The 22049-nt window shown below is 41.5% G+C and overlaps 1 protein-coding gene across 2 annotated transcripts in view; it reads right to left on the reverse strand.

Annotated features, from left to right (window-relative positions):
* The window catches only part of LPCAT1 (lysophosphatidylcholine acyltransferase 1), a 104310-nt gene that overhangs the window by 41214 nt on the left and 41047 nt on the right, over nt 1-22049 (reverse strand). The window contains exons 2-4 of one of the 2 annotated variants that reach the window (XM_075826770.1): nt 18775-18917; nt 1919-2133; nt 206-318 (exon numbers count right to left, since the gene is read on the reverse strand). In XM_075826770.1, coding sequence (XP_075682885.1) covers nt 206-318; nt 1919-2133; nt 18775-18917 — 471 coding nt within the window. Of the gene's footprint in view, nt 1-205; nt 319-1918; nt 2134-3394; nt 3550-18774; nt 18918-22049 lie in introns of those variants that run through there. The other variant, XM_075826771.1, reaches the window with a different exon arrangement.

The raw sequence follows: 22049 nt of genomic DNA on the forward strand, positions 1-22049 counted from the left end.
ATTGTTTTTAAAGGGCACCATGTAATGTATTATTTTTCCTGTAGTGGCACTGCAGGGAAACTAAACACTTGCTGCCATGCTCCCCCACATATAACAGCTGGGGGACCCATCAGCAGGACGCTGATCATCTTATCATCAGGGGACCCTTCTAACAAAGAGGGATTGTTTGAAGTGGATTAGCAGTTTGATAAAAAAAATGTCATACCTGTGGCCAAATACCATTCGAGTGGGCACGTCTCCTTATTTCTTCGACTGTTTTTTTACGAGAATCTTGATCAGAGCGGGAAACAAACACTGGTCGAATATAGTTAATTAATGCTGAGAAGAAGAAGAAGAAAAAAAAAAAAATAATTCATCTGTTTTCTGTATAGTCCTAGAACATAAACCACAAGCTGAAATTGTGCTTATAAACTAAGGCCTCATGCACACGACCGTAGTGTTTTTCTGGTCCGCAAATTCCAGGACCGTGTTCCGTGAAATGTCCTCCGCAGTTCATCCGTATGTAATCCGCAGTTCATCCGTATGTAATCCGCAAAATGCGGATAAAAAAAAAAAGCCTAGGTAAAACAGGATGACGACAGAACTTATTCCCGGTTGTCGCCTAGCAACACTTCCGCAAATCCGCAAACTGCAGTTGACACACGGAGGTGTACCCGCATTTTCCACGGGCCCATTGACTTCTATGGGCATGTCCACATCGAATTTGCGGGCCGTAATAAGACATGTCCTGAGTTTGTGCGGCACGGATTTGCGGACACCCGTGAAAACACGGATAGTGTGTATGGGCCCATAGGAATGAATGGGTCCGCAATTCTCCCGTGGATTTTCGGGAGAATTGCGGACGCAAAAACACGTTCGTGTGCATGGGGCCTAAGGCTAAGTTCACACTTGTGTTGTATATTCTGAAACGAAATCAGTTTTCAGATCAGAATAAGGATAAAAACAGATCCCTTAAAATTTTTTAATTGAATCCATTACGTTAGTCATGTGTTTTTTGTTTTTTTTTACAGAGATAAGAGTGCAGAGTACAGGACTTTTACTCCGTTCAAAAAAATGGATGTCTAAAGGATGGGTTAATTTTATCATAGGTGTCAATGTAAAACGGATGCATCCGTTATTTTGATTTCAATGGGATTTTTAACGGATCGGTTTCTAGCCTTATTCTGATCTAAAAACGGATCATACAACGCAAGTGTGAACTTAACCTAACAGAAGGAAAAAGGCTAGATTTATGTAAATAGAAAAAAAAAACATTCTAAACATTGTTAAATTGATTTCTTTCGGTACTGATAAAAGCTGTAATTATTTAGCATACCTTTGGTTAGCTTAGTTTAATCTAACAAACAAGGATTTGGTCTATTAACTTCCTCAAGAAACTACACTTTCCTGTTGGCTTGCAAGAATTTCATTTGGAATCTCTCCAAGTTTCTGAATGGAGAGCTGAAAACGTTAAAGGAACAACATATTGCTAGAGTGGTCATCTAGAGATACTTAATACCTTTAGATCAAAAGAGAAGATTGTAGTAAGATATTAAGATACAGGGCACGATCAGTTGTTCTGTAATGGGTCCTACCACGTGATGGCAGACCTGTAGAAAGTGTTGGGAGTGTATGGGCATCTCTCTGTATGTCATATTTGTACATGAGTGTCTGTGCATTCATTTATGTGTATGTATATCATTTAGGTGTGTGGGTTTATATAATTTGATATAATTTTAACAAACTACTTCACAATGTATTGTGCTCACACTGTGTGACCAAAATTAGGAGTAGTTGCAGAACGCATTAAAAATACTAAAAAAAAAAAAAAAAAAAAATGCAGAAAAATCATGCAACGTGAAAGTCTAATACGGTCTACAAAACATAACAGTTCTACTTTTGTGCACTTTTCAGCTTTAGTTTCCTAAACATAACTCACTTCCCCAAACAGGAATGTCTTTGCTTTCGGCCTTCATGACAATGGAAGCCATTGTCATAGTTACTGGAATGGCATCAAAATAGGAAGAGTGTGGAGCCAAAGTGAGAATAGGAGCTTCTGCGGGCAAGGCTTGTCTTCCCTTTACGGTCACCCAATGAAAGCCACCAGCAAACCACATCGTCCGCATTATAGCTTTTAACGCAATGTCCAAAAACCTAAAAAAATAAAAAAAAACAGTAAGATATATCAACAGGAGCCATTCAGGACAAATTATTTCTATTTCATGACTAAATAAGAAAGGCTGTGGGTTGTAGGGCTACCTAGGACAGGTGCCACACCTCATGCAGTCCTGATCATTACATAAATTATGCCAGGGTAAGACTCCAAGGAAGAGAAGTAGAAGTCACGTATACACATGAGACTATTAATAAACATAAATAAATTATATCGGATGTAAATGTGTCACCCACATTCAGGTGACGTGCTGGCAGTATTAATACACACAGCCAGTCCTTCAGGTCCCATTCCATTACCACCACTCCCCAACGCTGGAATGAGGTTATATTAGTAGGATTATTTCTTTACCAATACTAATATACAGTGCCCAGGATGACAATCTGACTGGGGACTTCATGTCTCCCGATGGCATTCTTCTTTAAAGGATTATTCATATCTAAGACGTGTATGTCAGTCTCAGGTTAGGCAATAAATGTCTGATAAACGCGGGTCCCTGCTCTGAGACCCACACCCATCTACAGAACAGAATTCATCTCACCCCGATCACACCTGGTGAGGTGACTGCCAGCTGCCACATTCATACGGAGAATCAATAGAGAGGTAGCCGTGCAGGCTCGGCTGTTTCCGCAACTTTTATAGGAATCAATGGAGAGAGCCATGCACATGCGCGGCCCCCTCTTTATGGGTTCTCAGCCTTGATTTGTCAGCCGCCCCCTTTCTAGGGATGTCATGAGCATCTGTCAGACATTCGTGCCATATTCTGTGAAAATATCAGAAAGGTCTTAGATGGGAAGGCCCAGTACATGTTTAATGAAGAGATAACCCCAAAGTCTTATTTTAAAGGGAATGTCGCATGTGCCACTCTCTGCTGAGTGACGACTATTGTACAATCAGGACACCGCTAACGCCATCACTCAGAACAGAGAGGAGTGGCTGGCAGCGTTCTCTGAGACAAGCCATGGGGTATTTGCACATCACGTGCCCGCCTCCGTGACACCGGGTAAATAAACATAGATTTCAAAAGGTAACTTTACAATTCCCTACATCACACTTTCAGACGTTTTGAGGCCTCAAAACAGCGGAAATAATCCCCTCTAGAAAACTTATGCTGATAGATAGAGGTCTTGACTAATCATTCTGCCTCTGTGGAAACATTTTTCTCTGCTTTCAAAACAAAATGTGATGTAATGGACATACCATACACGGCTATAGAATATTGTAATGTACTATATGTTGTACCGTTTCTTTTTTTCTGTACGTGTATTTAGATATTTCCTTGTATGCAAACCGGGATGGGGTGGAAGGGAATCTTCATCTTAATTCCTTTATGGTTATGACTATGCAATAAAAACAATCTGATTTAAAAAAAGAACACAAGGAAAACAGATGCATTCTGAAACCACATATAGATAGTAACATGGTTCCTAATGCCCACTTTTGCACTCTTCTCCTAGAACACTGTGGTTTCAACATTTAACACATAATTAACCCTTAGATATAGCACATAGAATTCAACTGGCACAATGTAACAATACATACTCCGCACAAAACTATCAAATAACAACCGTTCTACACCATTTAAACAGTAATAGATTACAAAATCATGCCTACTTTCTTCCCACAACAGTGCCCATTTTGTGCATTGGCCGTGTGTGGTATTGCAGCCCAGTTTGATTCTAGTGAATAGGGCTGAAATGCAATACCAAATACAGCCTGTGCGTAAGAGTGGCAGCAGCCGACCTATTTTTCTAATTTCACACAACCCCTTTAAATAATGTTCCCCCCCCCCTCTTTTTGGGTACCATCAGATGTACAGGAGCTAATCACTATAGCTATACAGCTGTGTGGAGCTGTCTGGTACCAAGAACCAAGCTTTGGAAGTGTAGTTACTTCTGGTCATTTGCTTTTTCACACTTATTCCCAAACCCATGAAGCGATAGAATTGGAATTTTAAAGACTGTAGAAATTAAAGTGAAGGTTCACATTTAGACATTTTCGAACATCATTGGGGACCATGAGCCGGAACCCTGCTAGAATAAAAAGGAGGCCTGTAGCGCCATTTTAAAGAGCCGCGCTCCGCTGGCCTGTAAACACGGAGATCTTTAGACCTTCAAGCATATTAAAAAGGTTTTCCTATTGCTTTGAATGGAACTTTAACGCACATCTATCGAAAGGACATTTCAGAAAAGGTTTTAAAATTTACAAACCTTCACTTTAAAGAATGTTTTCATTTGAACACAATTTTACAGTTTCCTTCAATATATGATCTACATAAAAAAAGTTCCATAACATGTTACATCGAAATGCATTCATTATTTCATAGTTACAGTAGTATTATAGCTCAGAGCTGCATTCACAATTCTGCTAGTTGCTATTGGAAACAGTCTGCAGACCCATTCTTAACAGTCTTTATATGAAATAGAAGTTTATTTTTCCTCCATAAGCTTACTGTATAATTTAGGAATATAATTTTTTATTCTGATACTACAGCCTATTGGCCTGACTGTACAGGACGGACTTAAAATCAACATCTTGTCTGACGATAATCCACTCTAGCTTTTTGCAATTAGCAGAAGATTACATCTACAGCCCAGGCCAAGAGGATTCAGCATTATAAACAAATACACGTCGCAAGTAGCCGTCCCTAACTTGGGGACCACTTTTTTTAGGCAGAAAACGGACCTTACAATGCGATTATTATGATTGGAAAAATTGTATCAAGGGTATACTGATGCTGAGATTTTTCAATAGAATGCAGACCATTCCTTTAAAACATTCATCACAGTTTCACACTAGGAGTTGTGTAATTTTTTTGCTGACCACTTACAAAAAATGTCACTTTAACCCCTTCCCGCTCCTTGACGTACTATTACGTCATGGCAGCTGTATCGTTCGCGCTCCATGCCGTAATAGTACGTCTCGGGAGTAACGGCCGTTTCGGCCGTCCTCCCGACACATACAGGAGCTGTGACAGCTGCTGTCTTGTTCAGCAGCTGTCACAGCTCCTACAGCGGGGACCGATCGCTGTGTCCCCGCTGATTAACCCCTTAAAAGCCGCGTTCTATAGAGATTGCGGCTTTTTAGGGGTTAAGCTGCCATCGCCGGCCTGCTACGCGATAGCGGCCGGCGATGGTGACTATGGCAACCGGACACCAAACAATGGCGTCCGGCTATGCCATAGACGGAAGCCTAGTGGGTCCTGACAACGTCAGGACCCACTATGCTTGCTGTCAGTGAGTAGCTGACAGTTCTAATACACTGCACTACGCATGTAGTGCAGTGTATTAGAATAGCGATCAGGGCCTCCTGCCCTCATGTCCCCTAGTGGGACAAAGTAATAAAGTAAAAAAAAAGTTAAAAAAACATGTGTAAAAATAAGAAAATAAAAGATTTAAAAGTAATAAAAGTAAAAATCCCCCCTTTTCCCTTATCAGTCCTTTATTATTAATAAAAATATATAAACAAACAAATAAACTATACATAATTGGTATCGCCGCGTCCGTAACGGCCTGAACTACAAAATTATTTCATTATTTATCCCGCACGGTGAACGCCGTAAAATAAAATAATAATAAACCGTACCACAATCACAATTGTTTGCTCACTTCACCTCCCAAAAAATGGAATAAAAAGAGATCAAAAAGTCGCATGTACCTAAAAATGGTACTGATCGAAACTACAGTTCGTTACGCAAAAAATAAGTCCTCGCACGGCTTTATTGATGGAAAAATAAAAACGTTATGGCTCTTAGAATAAGGTAACACAAAAAGTGAATGATTGTTTACAAAACTTATTTTATTGTGCAAACGCCATAAGACATAAAAAAAAACTATAAACATCTGGTATCGCCGTAATCGTATCGCCCCGCAGAATAAAGTGAATATGTCATTTATAGCGCACGGTGAACGCTGTAAAAAAAAACGAAAAAAAAACAATCGTACAATTGCTGTTTTTTAGTCACCACGCCACCTAAAAATAGAATAAAAACTGATCAAAAAGCCACATGCACCCCAAGAAAACTACAGTGGATTCCTCAAGGGGTCTAGTTTCCAAATTGGGGTCACTTTTGGGGGGTTCCCAATGTTTTGGCACCACAAGACCGCTTCAAACCGGACATGGTGCCTAATAAAAAGGAGGGCTCAAAATCCACTAGGTGCTCCTTTGCTTCGGAGGCCGGCGCTTCAGTCCATTACCGCACTAGGGCCACATGTGGGATATTTCTCAAAACTGCAGAATCTGGGCAATAAGTATTGAGTTGCGTTTCTCTGATAAATCCTTTTGTGTTATAAAAAAAATGGTATAAAGAGGATTTTCTGAAAAAAAAAAATGAAAATTTCACCTCTACTTTGCTCTAAATTTTTGTGAAACACCTAAAGGGTTCATAAACTTTCTAAATGCTGTTGTGAATACTTTGAGGGGTTTAGTTTCTAAAATGGGGTATTTGATAGGGGTTTCTAATATATGGGCCCCTCAAAGCAACTTCAGAACTGAACTGGAACCTAAAAAAATAAATAAATGAGGCAATACTTCGCTTCTTACATTATACTGATAATGAGCCGTGCCCACCCCGAGATGACCCCAGTTTTGACCGTTTGTATAAACGGAGACCCCTATTAGACCGTTCCAGTGCCCGGTTTTCCCTAGCATTCACCCCAGAGAAGTGTATTTCTATTGATGAGTCCCTGGTACATTTTAAAGGGAGGGTTCAATTCCACGAGTACCTGCCGGGTAAGAGGGCAAGGTATGGCGTGAAGATGTATAAGCTGCGAGAGTGCATCAGGGTATACCTACAGGTTTAGGATATATGAAGGAAAGGCCACCCCCAAACCAGACTGCATCCTGGACTACAATAGGTACATGGGAGGTGTGGACTTGTAAGATCAAGCCCTGAAGCCCTACAGCGCCATGCGGTGTGGTATAAGAAGCTGGCCGGGCACATCATACAGATGGCATTGTACAATGCGTACATGCTACGTCGATGTGCAGGCCAGACGGGAACTTTCCTGGAATTTCAAGAGGTGATTATCAAGAACCTAATCTTTAGGGACCAAGAAGGGGGGGCACCCAGTACTTCTGGAAGCGGGGCCACACGCATCGTACCAGGGCGGCAACACTTTCCAGGAGAAGTTCCCCAAACGGGCAAGAAGGGAAAAAGTCAAAAGAGGTGCAACGTCTGCTATAAGAGGGCGATAATGGATGACACAATATATCAATGTGACACGTGTCCCGAATAACCAGACCTCTGTATGAAAGTGTTTTAAAATTTATCATACATCCCTTGGTTTATAATTTACCCCAATTTTACTTACCCTGATGCACTCCGCACAGCTTATCCCCCCTCGTCTTTCCCCTCTGAGCCCTGCTGTGTGCCCAGGCAGCTGATAACAGCCACATGTAGGGTATTGCCATACCCGGGAGAACCCACATTACAGTTTATGGGGTGTAGGTCTCCGGTCAAAATGCTCACTACACCTCTAGATGAATGCCTTAAGGGTGTAGTTTTTAAAATGGGGTCACTTCTTGCGGGTTTCAACTGTACTGGTACCTCAGGGGCTTCTGCATACATGACTTCGCACTAGAAAATCCCCAGTAGGCCAAATGGTGGTCCTTTCCTTCTGAGCCCTCCCATGGGCCCAAACGGCAGTTTATCACAACAAATGGGGTATTGCGGCACTCAGAACAAATTGCGCAACAGAATGGGGTATTTTGTTTCTTGTGAAAATAAGAAATTTTCAGCCAAAACGACATATTATTTGAAAAAAATAATTTTGTTTTCATTCCCAGCCCAATTCAAATAACTTCTGTGAAAAAACTATGGGGTCAAAATGGTCACAACACCCATAAATGAATTCCTTGAGGGGTGTAGTTTCCAAAATGGGGTCATTTGTGGTGGGTTTCTATTGCTTTGATACCTCTGGGGCTCTGCAAATGCGACATGGCACCCGAAAACCAATCCAGCAAAATCTGTACTCCAAAGAACACACAGTGCTCCTTTCCTTCTGAGCCCTCCCATGGGCCCAAACGGCAGTTTATCACCACAAATGGGGTATTGCCGCACTCAGGACAAATTGGGCAACAAAATGGAGTATTTTATTTCTTGTGAAAATAAGAATTTTTGAGCTAAAATGACATATTATTGGAAAAAAAAAAATATTTTTTTAATTCCCAGCCCAATTCAAATAAGTTCTGTGAAGAAACTATGGAGTCTAAATGGTCACATTACCCATAAATGAATTCCTTGAGGGGTGTAGTTTCCAAAATGGGGTCACTTTTGGTGGGTTTCCATTGCTTTGATACCTCTGAGGCTCTGCAAATGCGACATGGCACCCGAAAACCAATCCAACAAAATCTGGACTCCAACAAACATATAGCGCTCCTTTCCTTCTGAGCCCTCCCATGGGCCCAAACGGCAATTTATCACCACAAATGGGGTATTGCCACACTAAGGACAAATTGGGCAACAAAATGGGGTATTTTGTTCCCTGTGAAAATAAGAAATTTTTATCACAAATGACATTTTATTGGAAAAAATGACATTTTTTTCATTTCAGAGCCCAATTCAAATACGTGCTGTGAAAAAACTGTGCGGTCAAAATGGTAACAACAACCCTAAATGAATTCCTTGAGGGGTGTAGTTTCCAAAATGGGGTCACTATTGGGGGATTCCTACTGTTTTGACACCTCAACACCTCTTCAAACCTGGCATGCTGCCTAAAATATATTCTAATAAAAAAGAGGACTCAAAATGCACTAGGTGCTTCTTTGCTTCTAGGGCTTGTGTTTTAGTCCACGAGCTCAGTAGGGCCACATGTGGGACATTTCTAAAAACTGCAGAATCTGGACAATACATGTTTAGTAGTGTTTCTCTGGTAAAACCTTCTGTGTTACAGAAAAAAAAAATGAATAAAATTGAAATTCAGCAAGAAAAATAAAATTTGCAAATTTCACCTCCACTTTGCTTTAATTCCTGTGAAATGCCTGAAGGGTTAAAAAACTTTCTAACTGCTGTTTTGAATACTTTGAGGGGTCTAGTTTTTAAAATGGGGTGTTTTATCAGGGTTTCTAATACATAGGCCCCACAAAGCCACTTCAGAACTCAAGAGGTACCTTAGAAAAAAGGCTTTTGACATTTTCTTAAAAATATGAGAAATTGCTGTTTATGTTCTAAGCCTTGTAACGTCCAAGAAAAATAAAAGAATGTTCAAAAAACGATGCCAATCTAAAGTAGACATATGGGAAATGTGAACTAGTAACTATTTTGGGTGGTATAACCGTCTGTTTTACAAGCAGATGCATTTAAATTCTGAAAAATGCAATTTTTTCAACATTTTCTCTACATTTTGCAATTTTTCACCAATAAACACTGAATATATCGACCAAATTTTACCACGAACATGAAGCCCAATGTGTCACGAGAAAAGATTCTCAGAATCGCTTGGGTAGGTTTAAGCATTCCGACGTTATTACCACATAAAGTGAAATATGTCAGATTTGAAAAATGGGCTCTGAGCCTTAAGGCCAAAACTAGGCTGCGTCCTTAAGGGGTTAAACACTGTAACCAACACTAAATACACAGTCTGACAACACTGGGAACCTGGGCAGGTACTAACTCTCTGCGTGTGTGTGTGCGCGCGCAGAGTTATTACCTGTGCAAGTTCCCAGGTGGCTCGTCAGTATACGATTGGCAGGTGTCCGACACCCGGACCGATCGGCTGCCTACGGCACCGGAAGTTATGCCGTTGTTTGTGCCAGAAACAGATGGCTCTGACCACTGTGTAGCGTTCTCTTGAATAGAAGCAGAGCTGCAGTGTCGCTTCCAGCACTGACCACTGCATAGCTTCCTGCACCGGAACAGCTGATTGGTGCGGGTTCCGGGTGTCTGACCCCCAAGATCATATATGGATGACCTATCCTGCGGATAGGTTATCAGTACGAAAAACCGCCCCGTGACCAGACAACCCCTTTAATTTCAATTACGAACGATTAAAAACTATTGCTCTGGGATATTTATGCACAGCATTTAGGCTGGGGCTGGACCTAGACTTTTGTTTTGGAATGAGCGATAAATCACTGTCCATAGAAATGCATTAGGCTAGGGATAAAAAAAAAAATTGCTGTGATAAATTGCTGTATATTGCAATGCATTGAATCGCGCCAGACAAGTCTGTAGCTCTGAAATACCAGAATTTAGCAATTTGAAAAAAAAACGCAAGCAAATCACTTGACTGGAGCGATTATAGAGAGATTTGCAAGCTACTCGATGCATTTCTATAGACTGTGATTTATCACAACAATTTTTTTGTAGGGAGATAAATAACCCTAGAATAATGTTTTACTATTTGACAACGATTTATCGCTCACTACAAAATAAAAAAAAAAGGCTATGTCTAGCCCAAACCTTATTGCTAGATACTATCAGAATTCATTGGCTCACAGGCAAAAACAGTACCTACAATACAAGTAAATGGGGGAGGAATCCTCCAGCTCACTGATCCTACGTCCGAGCCCGGACAGTGCACGGATCCTCGTGGCGGCACACGATGAAGATCAAAGCAGAAAAAGAGAAACTTGATCCAGCGCTGGGTTTAAAAGGAAGTAATATTCCAACTATATTAAAAAAGTCCATATACAAAGGGGTGGATGCATCAGATAGCAGGCCTACGCGTTTCAGACTAATATCATTTGTCCTTACTCATGGCGTGTTAAATAAATTTTTAAATAAAAATAAAAAAGACACCCATTTAATGTAGTGAAAAAGAAGACGATAAAGCATGTTTCTCACATAAATGTGCTATGCCGACATGTCATACTTATCTAATGATACAGTGTGATGAATGCTACTCATGGCTCAGCGTATGACTGAGAGCCCAGGCTCCAGGACACATTTTATGCTATTTTTGTCTGACAATGAATAATAGAACAATATTCTCATCATGTGGCATTAGATGTAAGCGCTGGTTACCAGGCTTAGTGGAGGATGTAGAATTCATTGTAAGCATCCGTATATTGGCTGGATAACAAGAGTAAAAAAACATTGCAGGACCCGTAACTAACCCAGGGACTCAGAGGCCATTTCATATGGGACATTGCAGGGCTTAGAAAATAAAGTCACATTCGCAAATCAAATATAAAATGATTGAAGCAAGAATTATCCGCCAAGGACATGCTTCCTTTTATGGACCTCACCCTTTAAAATAATCCCAAAATTATGAGTGAACCCACTATTTTGGACTAGAAAGGTCCCAGAAGTGATGTGATGACTAGGGGGTGTAGGGCCACGACTGGACATGGTCACGGTTTGTGGCCATTACCCAATGTTTTCTTGATGCCTACCAACAAGAAGAGGAACATTTGTTCTTCTGATCACTGCTTTTCAGGAATCACAGATTGCCCTTCAATAAATCCCAGGAGGCAAGGGATGATATAAAGCTGATTGATGCAAGGAGTACAAACTACTGGAAAGAACTTTTGTATTCTATAGGGTGTCTACGGTCTGCGAATATATAGTTTTGAGAGTGTTCAACCCCTTTCTTTGAGGGTGAATTCTAGGTTTTAGTATTCCTCCCCAACTGCCCTAACCTCAAAGAGGGCATGGCTTATGCAAATGTATCCCAAGGTGGGCATCTCAGGGTTTTGTGGCAGTTTTTGGGTAAATGCCTCGCAAATAGGGATTCAAAATGTTGGGTGGTATGCTTTTAGTCATGCGGGCACATTTTTTTTATTTTGCACCGGAGAACTAAAAAATTATTTTTGTGCAGTTTTGACGATTATATCATTGGCTGATATTTATTGGAACTTGAACTTCCATGCAGTTCCTGCAAATAAGTGAATGAGATGTAAGTGACGATCACTAATCGAAACGCAATCTGAGGCGGACAGTTGGCGAGGAGCTTTGTGAACAATACGGTGTCAGATGCTCTCGACCATTTAAAATCACTGAAATTGCCCCTCTCAATGCGGATTGGCTGAGAGCAGTTGACAATAATCCTCCAAAATGTCCTTTCCAGATGGACGCCAGGCACATTATACAACCCTTCCAAAGGCAACTCTCAGCGCCCTTAAGATCCAACGTGCAATTCGAATAATGCATTAAAGTAGCAAAGGCGATAGTCAATTGAAAGTGATTGCTTTGGGGGATTCATGTTCAGTGATCGCTAGATGTGGTCGAAATTGATCAAATTGAACGTAAAATTGCAGAGGTGAACACATGGTTAGATAGATTATTGACTATCCTGAACTTAGAGGTACAGCTCCCGACGAAAGCTGCAGCATTACTGCAACTACAGGCCTTTTTTTTTGGCTGCAAGCCATTGTTTACTTTGGGGAAAGATAAGAGAGTGGTGGCTATAGAAGAACTATGCAATACAGAAGATAACAGAGCCAGCCTTATCGTAGGCACTATACAGTATAAATGGTCATTAACTGTTGGCATGAGTTCAATAGGATAATAGAGTACATAAAACTACTTATGTCTTCAGAGTGCTGGGTCAAGCATAACACGCTGAATTTACACACACACATATTTTTGCTATGATCCAACCAAGATATTGAGAATATAATCAAAATACTGAATTGAATGGATCCGTTCACGGTTTGGCCTCCATGAAATTGTTTATGATCCACTCACCTTTATCTCTCTGAAGGTAACTTGTACCGTAAATGGTTATCAGTAGAGTAACCCCATAAAGGCAGGGCTATATTTTGCTATGACGGTCAGAAAATTTCTGATCGTATCCTAGCACAATATCAGTTTAAGTGTTATTCCCACCTTAGACACTTATGGCATATCCACGGGAATGAATGGAGAGGTGTGTGGCTCGTTTCAATGATACCTATAGGAGTTACGGAGAATGCAAAGCCCGCGGCCAACTATCCATTCATTTACCACCCAGATGCAGGGGCTGGTAAATGAATAGAGTTGGAGGGCGCTCCCAAGATAGGGGACATTTATGGAATATCCCATGAATGACTAAGGTGAGAGCACCCCTTTAAATAATAGTTAATGTTCAGCATTTCTGAATTTTTCGGCTTGTCCTATTACTTTTTCGCAACAGGATACAAATGGTCACTTTGTTAGTAGTACATGATATAGTAGGGGTAGATAAATCACTAGTGGAACCACATGGCTGCATCCATGGCACCTTATATATCAACATGCCATGGATATAGTCGCGCAGTTTCCAAAATTTGGCAGCAATTTACCAGTACAGGAAAAACATTGCACGGAATCGAGGTCATGCTGCAAATTTTCTTATCCGGAGAACGTCAATTCATTTTTTGATTTCTTGTGGGATTGTCACCATAGATTTCACCTTTTGCAGGATGAAATCTAACAGAAAAAGTCTGCAGCGCTAACAATAGCGGTTTATAGTCAACACTAGCAGTTTAAGGCTATGTTCACACGGAGTATTTTGGGGGAGGAATATCTGCCTCAAAATTCCGTTTGGAACTTTGAGGCAGATATTCCTCTCCCTGCACGCCGATTTTCGCGACGATTATCGCGCCGTTTTTCGCCCGCGGCCATTGAGCGCCGCGGGCATAAAACAGCGAGAAATACGCTTTCTCCTGCCTCCCATTGAAGTCAATGGGAGGTCAGAGGCGGAAGCGCCCGAAGATAGGACATGTCGCTTCTTTTTCCCGCGAGGCAGTTTTACTGCTCGCGGGAAAAAGACGCCGACGCCTCCCATTGAAACCAATGGGAGGCGTTCCCGGGCCGTTTTTGCTGAGTTTTGCGACGTGGTTTCCGCGTCAAAAAACTCGGCAAAATACCCCGTGTGAACATAGCCTTAACTTCATGTTTTCAGACATTTCACTTCCTAAGCTAAACTGTGGAACTGGATACAAATAGAAAATGAAAACCGACACATTACAAACATCACTTTTTAGGCTGGTGCTATATTTTTGGGGGGTGTTTTGCATCTCCTGGTTAAATTTCTTCTTTAACATGTAGGTATAGTCTTGCTCAGATTTGCATGTCATTTAACATTTGGATAATTTCTACTTTTAGTCCTTAGCAACAGACTACAAGTGGTCAGTCAGCAATCACTGTTCTTTAGAAGAAGTGGCAGTTTGTAGTTAGCGGAGCTGTTGGCATAAATTAAAATGGCATGAACCAACTATGTACGGTAAATCATAAAGTTACAGAATTGTAGTTTCCTGCAATGTTTTTCTGCAACTTGATCTAGTTTGTCCAAGGCTGAGAACTCTACTGTATACATCAATCATACGGCTATTCTAGGAGGTCTCCTTACAGCGCAGTCACATGACTGAACTCCCAATTGACACCTACGTAGGAAGATATAATTAATATAAAAGGCTGACACAATTACTGGCCTGGAAAAAATTGTGAAATGCAGAACTGATTTTTCATTTTCATTTAACTTCGGTTTTTATCTGTTTACCCACAATTCCATGCTGCAGTGCAGTTTAAAAAAACAACAACTATATTCGTGAATCAATAGGATCAGATTTTAAAGCCAAAACTAAGATAAAACGTGACACACTGGAAGGGCAGTAGTAGAGAATTTAATTCTGCACAATAATGCATTTATATATGCCATTCAGGGCCTGAGGGAAAAACAGAATAAAAACTACTAGGGGCACTGTGATGCTTGCCATTAATAGGTGTCAATTTTGGAATGCCAACCTGTTGCCTGTATAGAAACCCAAGATAGCTCAGGGATATTTAAACAAAATATTAACACATTGTGGAAAATACATCTAGAAAAACTCTTCTAAATGAGTACCCGATGTGGATCAGCTGATCTCAGTGACTACTGCAGGGAAACCGTAGCATGACACTGTTAATAGTCTGTCAAGTAATACATGGTTGCGCTCAGGCCCCCAAATTTTGAGCCCTTCTTTATAGTTGCTCATGCTCTGAATTTTAGAGTGGAGTCGTAGCAGGGGGACACAACAAGGGTGGACAATAGCACATCCCAATGATCTATTGGTGCATATCTCGTGGACTCTACCAAGTAGGGTTGTCACGATACCAGAATTTGTGTAGTACTTTGTGTAGTACTGCGACGCTCAATACCAAAGCGATACTTTGCCAACAACAATAAAATGTTCTTTAGTCAGCCTTTATCGCGGCATTCAAGGGAATAGCGGCGGCGATCAGAGGTTTCTCTGATGTCCGCCATTAGAGCAGGGCTGCAGCTCTATAACACAGCCATTGCCCCGCTCCAAACAACAAGTGTGCGCGCGCGGTCAGCGTGAGGTAATGCTGCCGGCGCTGCACTAATGAGCAGCGGAACTGAAGACAGAACATCGGGGTGTTTTGCAGTGTGCCCGCCATGTTCTCTTTCTTTAGTGCCGGCGCTCATCAGTGCAGTGCCGGCCGCATCACCTCATGCGGACCACGTGCGCACATACACTTGTTGTCAGGAGCGGGGCAATGGCTGTATTACACAGCCGCAGACCCTCTCTAACTAAATTCATGTGTTACAATACTAAGCTGTGCAGCCACACAGTTTCAAAATAACGGTATTGAACCGTTTGACGGTACATGGCATCGAAGTTGTATCGATATTTCGATGCATCGTGCATCCCTACTACCAAGTCTGGAAAAGGTAATTGAAAGGCAGAGACTGCACTCAGTTTTTTTTGCAATTAATTGTATTTATTGATTGACTATCACACACCGCCAATGTACGAAGCGCATAGCCCAAATAATATCTCTTTAAAAGTAACTTTTCAGGGTAGAGTAAATACCCTTCAGGAATAGTAGTCGCTGTCAAGTAGCAGCCGGGGAATTCTGACAGCATTTTAAGCCAAAGTCATTCAGATCTATGGTGCTTGACTTCAAAATGTTTCAGATTTCTACTAACTGAAATTCCTAAGCACTGCTAAAGGGTATTCAGCACTCTATATAGTGCTGTAGACCCTTTGTTCTAGAAATCTGTGGCGGTCAAAGCTCACTATCTAGTATCTATAGCAGGGGTCCCAAACTCAGCCAGGTAAGTGGGCCACATATACAAAAAAATGTGAAGTTGATGGGCCGCATTACGTTCAAATTTGATACAATACCAAATTATTGTTAATCAATTATTTATTTGAACTACTATAATAATACTACTACATTACCATAAAAAATACTACACTACTATAACACTACATTACTATAACAATACTACACTACTATAATAATACTACATTACTATAACACTAGTACATTACTATAATAAAAATACTTCTACATTACTATACTACATTACTAGAATAATAATAATAATAATAATAATACTACATTACTATAATACTACTACAATATTATAACAATACTACATTACTATCACAATACAAAATTAAAATAATAATAGCGCTAGATTTAAACTTAACGGAAATTTGCGCGTTTACTCTACGAGCTTATTTCAACAATACAGTTTTTACAGTTTAAGTGTATATAAATGCAGTCCAGCGGCTGCAGTTGGCAGACACACAAATGTCAAGATTAGGCAGCCCCTTTTTAGATACTGCCACCGTGCCCTCTGTAAAACAACGCCACAGTGCCCTCTGTAAAACAACGCCACAGTGCCCTCGGTAGATAATGCCACACACCCCTAGATAATGCCAGAGTGTCCTCTGTAGATACTGCCACACACCCACCCGTAGATGCTGCCACAGTGCCTCCTGTAGATGCTGCCACAGTGCCTCCTGTAGATGCTGCCACAGTGCCCCCTGTAGATGCTGCCACAGTGCCCCCTGTAGATGCTGCCACAGTGCCCCCTGTAGATGCTGCCACAGTGCCCCCTGTAGATGCTGCCACAGTGCCCCCTGTAGATGCTGCCACAGTGCCCCCTGTAGATGCTGCCACAGTGCCCCCTGTAGTGCCCTCTGCTGGAGGAGTCCCTCACATCACTGTCCATACATATATGGCCAGAGATGTCAGGGGCAACCCCAGAACTGGAGTCCCGGCAGAGCGCTAGTAGCGCTCCTACTGGGACTCCAGCTGTGCTCCCGACATCACTGTCCAGCTCTGGGGAAACCCTAGACATCGCTGTCCATATATGGACAGCGATGTCAGGGAATTCCACAGAGTCCCGGAGGAGCGCTTATACTAGCGGCTCTGTGTCCCGCGGGCCGCAGATGACAGCCTCAGGGAGCGCATGCAACTCGCGTACTTGAGACACCTGATCTAAAGGATGTTATTTTAGCTGAATTGTATAGGACAGCTGATATATCCTTTACAGAAAATTCACTTTATTATCTAAATCTGCTTATTCGAAAATATGCACATACCATACACTAAAGACAATCTTTTTGGAAAAGATATTCAAATGTGTTGTTCCGAATGTTTTTGGAAAGTGAGATCAACTCAGGGCAAACTGGTATTAAAAAAAGGAAACACAAACATATGGATAGTATGTCAATCTGAGAAAGGAGCATTTGCCATCTCAAAGCCGCTCTACAAAGAGGACTTAATAAGCTTTATTTTCTGCCTTTCTTTGAGGCCACGGAGCTTGTATACAGCTATTAGTCAACTCAGCAAAGTAGATCTGCCCCAGCATTAGGCATGTAGAGTCAAATATCACAGCTACGAATAAGTAACTATTATCAAGAGAGAGAAGGGTGGAACAAAATCTACTGCAAAGTGTTATACTGTATGTACTGAATCATTTGGACGACACATGGGATCATTTATATCAATGGTGGCAATGCCTGTCTCCAAATTTTCAGTAACTATCTCATAATATTATTCACACAGACACATATGGCATTAAGAAGGTTGGAAAGATGGCAGATTATCCGATATTTCGGATTATCAGACTGTTATAGAACAGTATCTGACACTCACGATTAGGGATCTTTGTACGGAGTGAAATGCAACATGCTACGATTTTTTTTGTCAGATTCCGTGTAAGACGTCCAAATGAGGCATATCGAGGTATATAGTAGAGGCCCCATATACCCAGCGGCAGTCCTATTTCAGCTCCTTAAAAACTAACATGGCAGAGCCTTTAAAGGGCTATTTTCATAGACATTTATGGCATAAATGTCTGACAGATGCAGGTGCCAGCTCCAATACCGACATCTATCTTCACAAATTGTTCAGCTGTTACCATAACTCGAAATAGACCATAATAGAATGAGCCACGAATATACCTCCATTCATTTTGCGCCTTAATGCGGAAGCCACCTCACCTGGCGGGAAGGTCAGATGACCCCGATTATGAAAGTGGGTGCGGGTTCCAGAGTTGGGACCGGCATCTATTAAACACTTGGATGCCAGATGTCTCCCTGGACCACACTGTCAACCTGCTACTGCCAGACCAAGTGCTGGATGCCGGAAGTGGGATTGCCTAACCATTGTTTACCAGATTACTTTTTGTTACTTTTTTAGTCAAAGTAGTCTCACTATGGGTTTACTCTGTTCATTCTTTCTCTACTTTGACTATCATTTATTTCATTTTTATTGTGTGAATACTGTAGAAGCTACATAAGCATCAAGATTTGTTTAAGGTAAAACCCCACACAGGAGCCCCAAAAACATTTGTTGCATAAGAAATACAGAATTGTCTGTAAATCTCCGTCAGCTCCAGCGTTCAGAGATGTTATGTTTTTCCCATTAAATTTGTTCATGACTACTAATAACAGGATTATTGAATAAAACTCACTTTCTCCACCAGGACATTGGCTGTTCAAGCTCCTTCCCTGTACGGCCCATAGCAGCAACGAAGGCAAACGGCCATGCCAGGAGCATCATGAATGCGGCAAAAAACAGACGAATGGGGAAGAGAGTCAATGTCAAGAAGGTGATCTAAAAGACAAAATTCGGATACATGTTTAGCTGAATTTACTCTTGTAACCTTTACAGTTATAGAAAAGATTCCGGAACTTTGTTTTGTACATAAGAGTTTTGTTATAAAAAAAAACAAAACGTATTTTACTGCTGCAGAAATGTATGCAATGAGAATTAAAAAGGCTGTATAATAATTAAACCCCTTCCAGCCCCAGGTCGTATAGGTACGTCATAGCAGGGAGATGTTGAGCAATTTGGTGTAATGGTATGACCCCGGTAGTTGAGCCAGCACTGATCACAGCAGTAGCCGGCTGTAAAATACAGCAAGAGTATGTTCACACAGGGCGTATACGCAGCGTAAGGGTATGTTCACACGGCCAAATTTCAGACGTATACGAGGCGTATTATGCCTCGTTTTACGTCTGAAAATAGGGCTACAATACATCGGCAAACATCTGCCCATTCATTTGAATGGGTTTGCCGACGTACTGTGCAGACGACCTGTTATTTACGCGTCGTCGTTTGACAGCTGTCAAACGACGACTCGTAAAAATACAGCCTTGTCAAAAGAAGTGCAGGACACTTCTTTCAGACGTTTTTGGAGCTGTTTTCTCATAGACTCCAATGAAAACAGCTCCAAAAACGGACGTAAAAAACGCCGCGAAAACGGAGCGAAAAACGCCGCGAAAAATCAGAGTTGGTAAAAAAACGTCTGAAAAGCAGGGTCTGTTTTCCCTTGAAAACAGCTCTGGATTTTCAGACGTTTTGGTTGACTACGTGTGAACATACCCTAAGAGAATCAAGTATAACCCCCAGGGCACTGCAGGGAATACAGGCCAAAAAAAACACACAAAAAAACGCTAATTGTGGCAATTTTTGGCCGGAATGTCTTCTGAGAAAAACTGCACATAAAAAAAAAAAAAGTTTTATACTTACTTAGCCAAAGCGACACTTCCCTCTGCCGTCCTGCAGTCCGGCCTCCTGGGATGACGTTTCATCCCATGTGACCGCTGCAGCAGTCACATGGGATAAAATGTCATCTCAGGAGGTCGGCCTAGAAAAAGAACCACAGAATTGCGATTTTTGCGGCAGAATCGCAGCTTTTCCACCGCAAAAACTACTATTTGTTACAGGTTTTACCTCCCATTGAATTCAATGGAGGAAAACCCGCAACAAAAAAAAGCATGCAACTGCACACCTACAATTGACAAGATGCGGATTTAAAACAAAACAAAAAAAAACACACACCCCCCGCAGGTCAATTTGAGCGGTTTCTACGTTTATCCTTTACGCAGCGTGTGGATGAGATTTGTTAAAATCTCATCCACTCTGCTGCTACTGTATTACGCTGTGGATTTTCCGCAACGGATTCCGCAGTATTTACGCTGTGTGTGAACTTACCCTCAGGCTCCCAGTGAAACGGCCAGGATCAGAGCTTCCGCTTCATCCTTTAGATGCTGCGGTAACGAAGTGGTTTAATTATTATTTAAAAACAACAAAAAAAAAAAAACAACGCTCTTCTCGCTGTGCTGCGTATGGTATTTTAAGCTCAGCCTCATTCAGCTATAATCTGTGGACCAGACTGGTGTGGTTTCTGAAAAAAAGCAGCCATATATTGAATATTTTTTAGTTTTTTTGAAGCCATACAGCCCATTTAGGGCATAATGGAACGCTCTCTCCGAGCCATAATGGCGAGCGGCTCTGGTAGACACGAGCCGTCTATGTATTACATGAATGGCCATTAATCTGAAAGGCTGCCATGTAGGTGAATGTCAGGCTGGCTTAGGTGTGGCCGAGGCTCCCATATGAAAGGCGATTAGAATAACCCTTTGAGCTCCTACAGCTGGATAACAACATAGGACGCAATGTCATCACATGGTAACATCACATCCCGTCTTAGCCAAACCATTGCAAACCTGGTCTCCTTGTACAAGTATATTTTGCAGCTTATTTAGTTAAAGGCAATTTCTGAAAACTAACAAATTATCAGAATAAAATTCTGCGGCACATCGTACCAAAGTGAAAACAAAATGGAGGCTGTGTCACTGCTGTATCACCATTGCATACAGCCAATGCTGAAGTGTGGCAGAAGGCAAAAGACATAACCAGCTGAATGCTATTGGTGCTGCTCCATTATATCTCAGTGATAGGTCTCTTCCCATTGGCTGGAGAATAGACTTGAAGCAAAATTGGAGGGAAAATACCTCTATGTCAACACGCAATATTCAACGTAAAACTTGAACACATTATTCACTCTGCGTTTCTATTGTACCCTTTTAGGAATATTACCTGGAATGGTTTCTACGTTATTCAGATGTGTTACAGTAACAATGAGGGAGTGTAGGACTCTGCTTCAGATTTTCCAAAATATGTTGTTTTACCGCATACCTGTTAAATACTTATTCACTTCTTGACATACACACAGTTCTCAGCCAAACTTTTCCAGTCCACAATGCACAGGCCTTTACCAAAATGGCCAGCACCATACTAAAAAGGAAGTTCATCTTTGTGCGAATAGAATAAAGCAATTGCATAAATGACAACGTTTTAATATGTACCTATTTTCAGAACGGTTCTCTGACGAGCGGAAGTCATTTTCATAAAGCGGGAAGCCATGGGGAATACAATAGCCCATGTCAACTGCACCAAAAGCAGGTTACAGGCGGCCATAACAGACTTACATGGTAGTCACCTATAGCTGGCCGTTTTCTTACTTCTGGAGGAGAGCTATTTATCAGAAAAACACTCTACTAGCTGGAGAGTAGAAGTAGTGTCCTTCATGGGATACAGATTCTCAGGGCACAACAGGCGTATCTATACACGGTATATTTAAAAACGACCCTCCGTTCCCAGAACAACATTTTAAATATGATGGTGTAAATGGAGTAATAATATCTGATGCCCTCTAGTTGTGCGCGTCTTCTGTGGATCTGACGTTTTAGGGTCCCCTCTGTGCGGTCCCAAAATGGCTGCAGCTATTTTTAGACTAGGAGTCTGAGACCCTCCCACTGTTCTCGGACTGCCTACGTGAGTTCTGTCCAATACGTGAACAGAGGGAGTGTCTTAGACTCCGTCTGAGAAGCGCTGTGGACAACAAAGAAGGGAACCTAAAAACGGTGAATCCACGGTAGAGGGGGGCAACTGGAGGGC

This window comes from Rhinoderma darwinii, chromosome 5 (genome assembly GCF_050947455.1).
Source record: "Rhinoderma darwinii isolate aRhiDar2 chromosome 5, aRhiDar2.hap1, whole genome shotgun sequence".
Classification (NCBI taxonomy): Eukaryota; Metazoa; Chordata; class Amphibia; order Anura; family Rhinodermatidae; genus Rhinoderma; species Rhinoderma darwinii.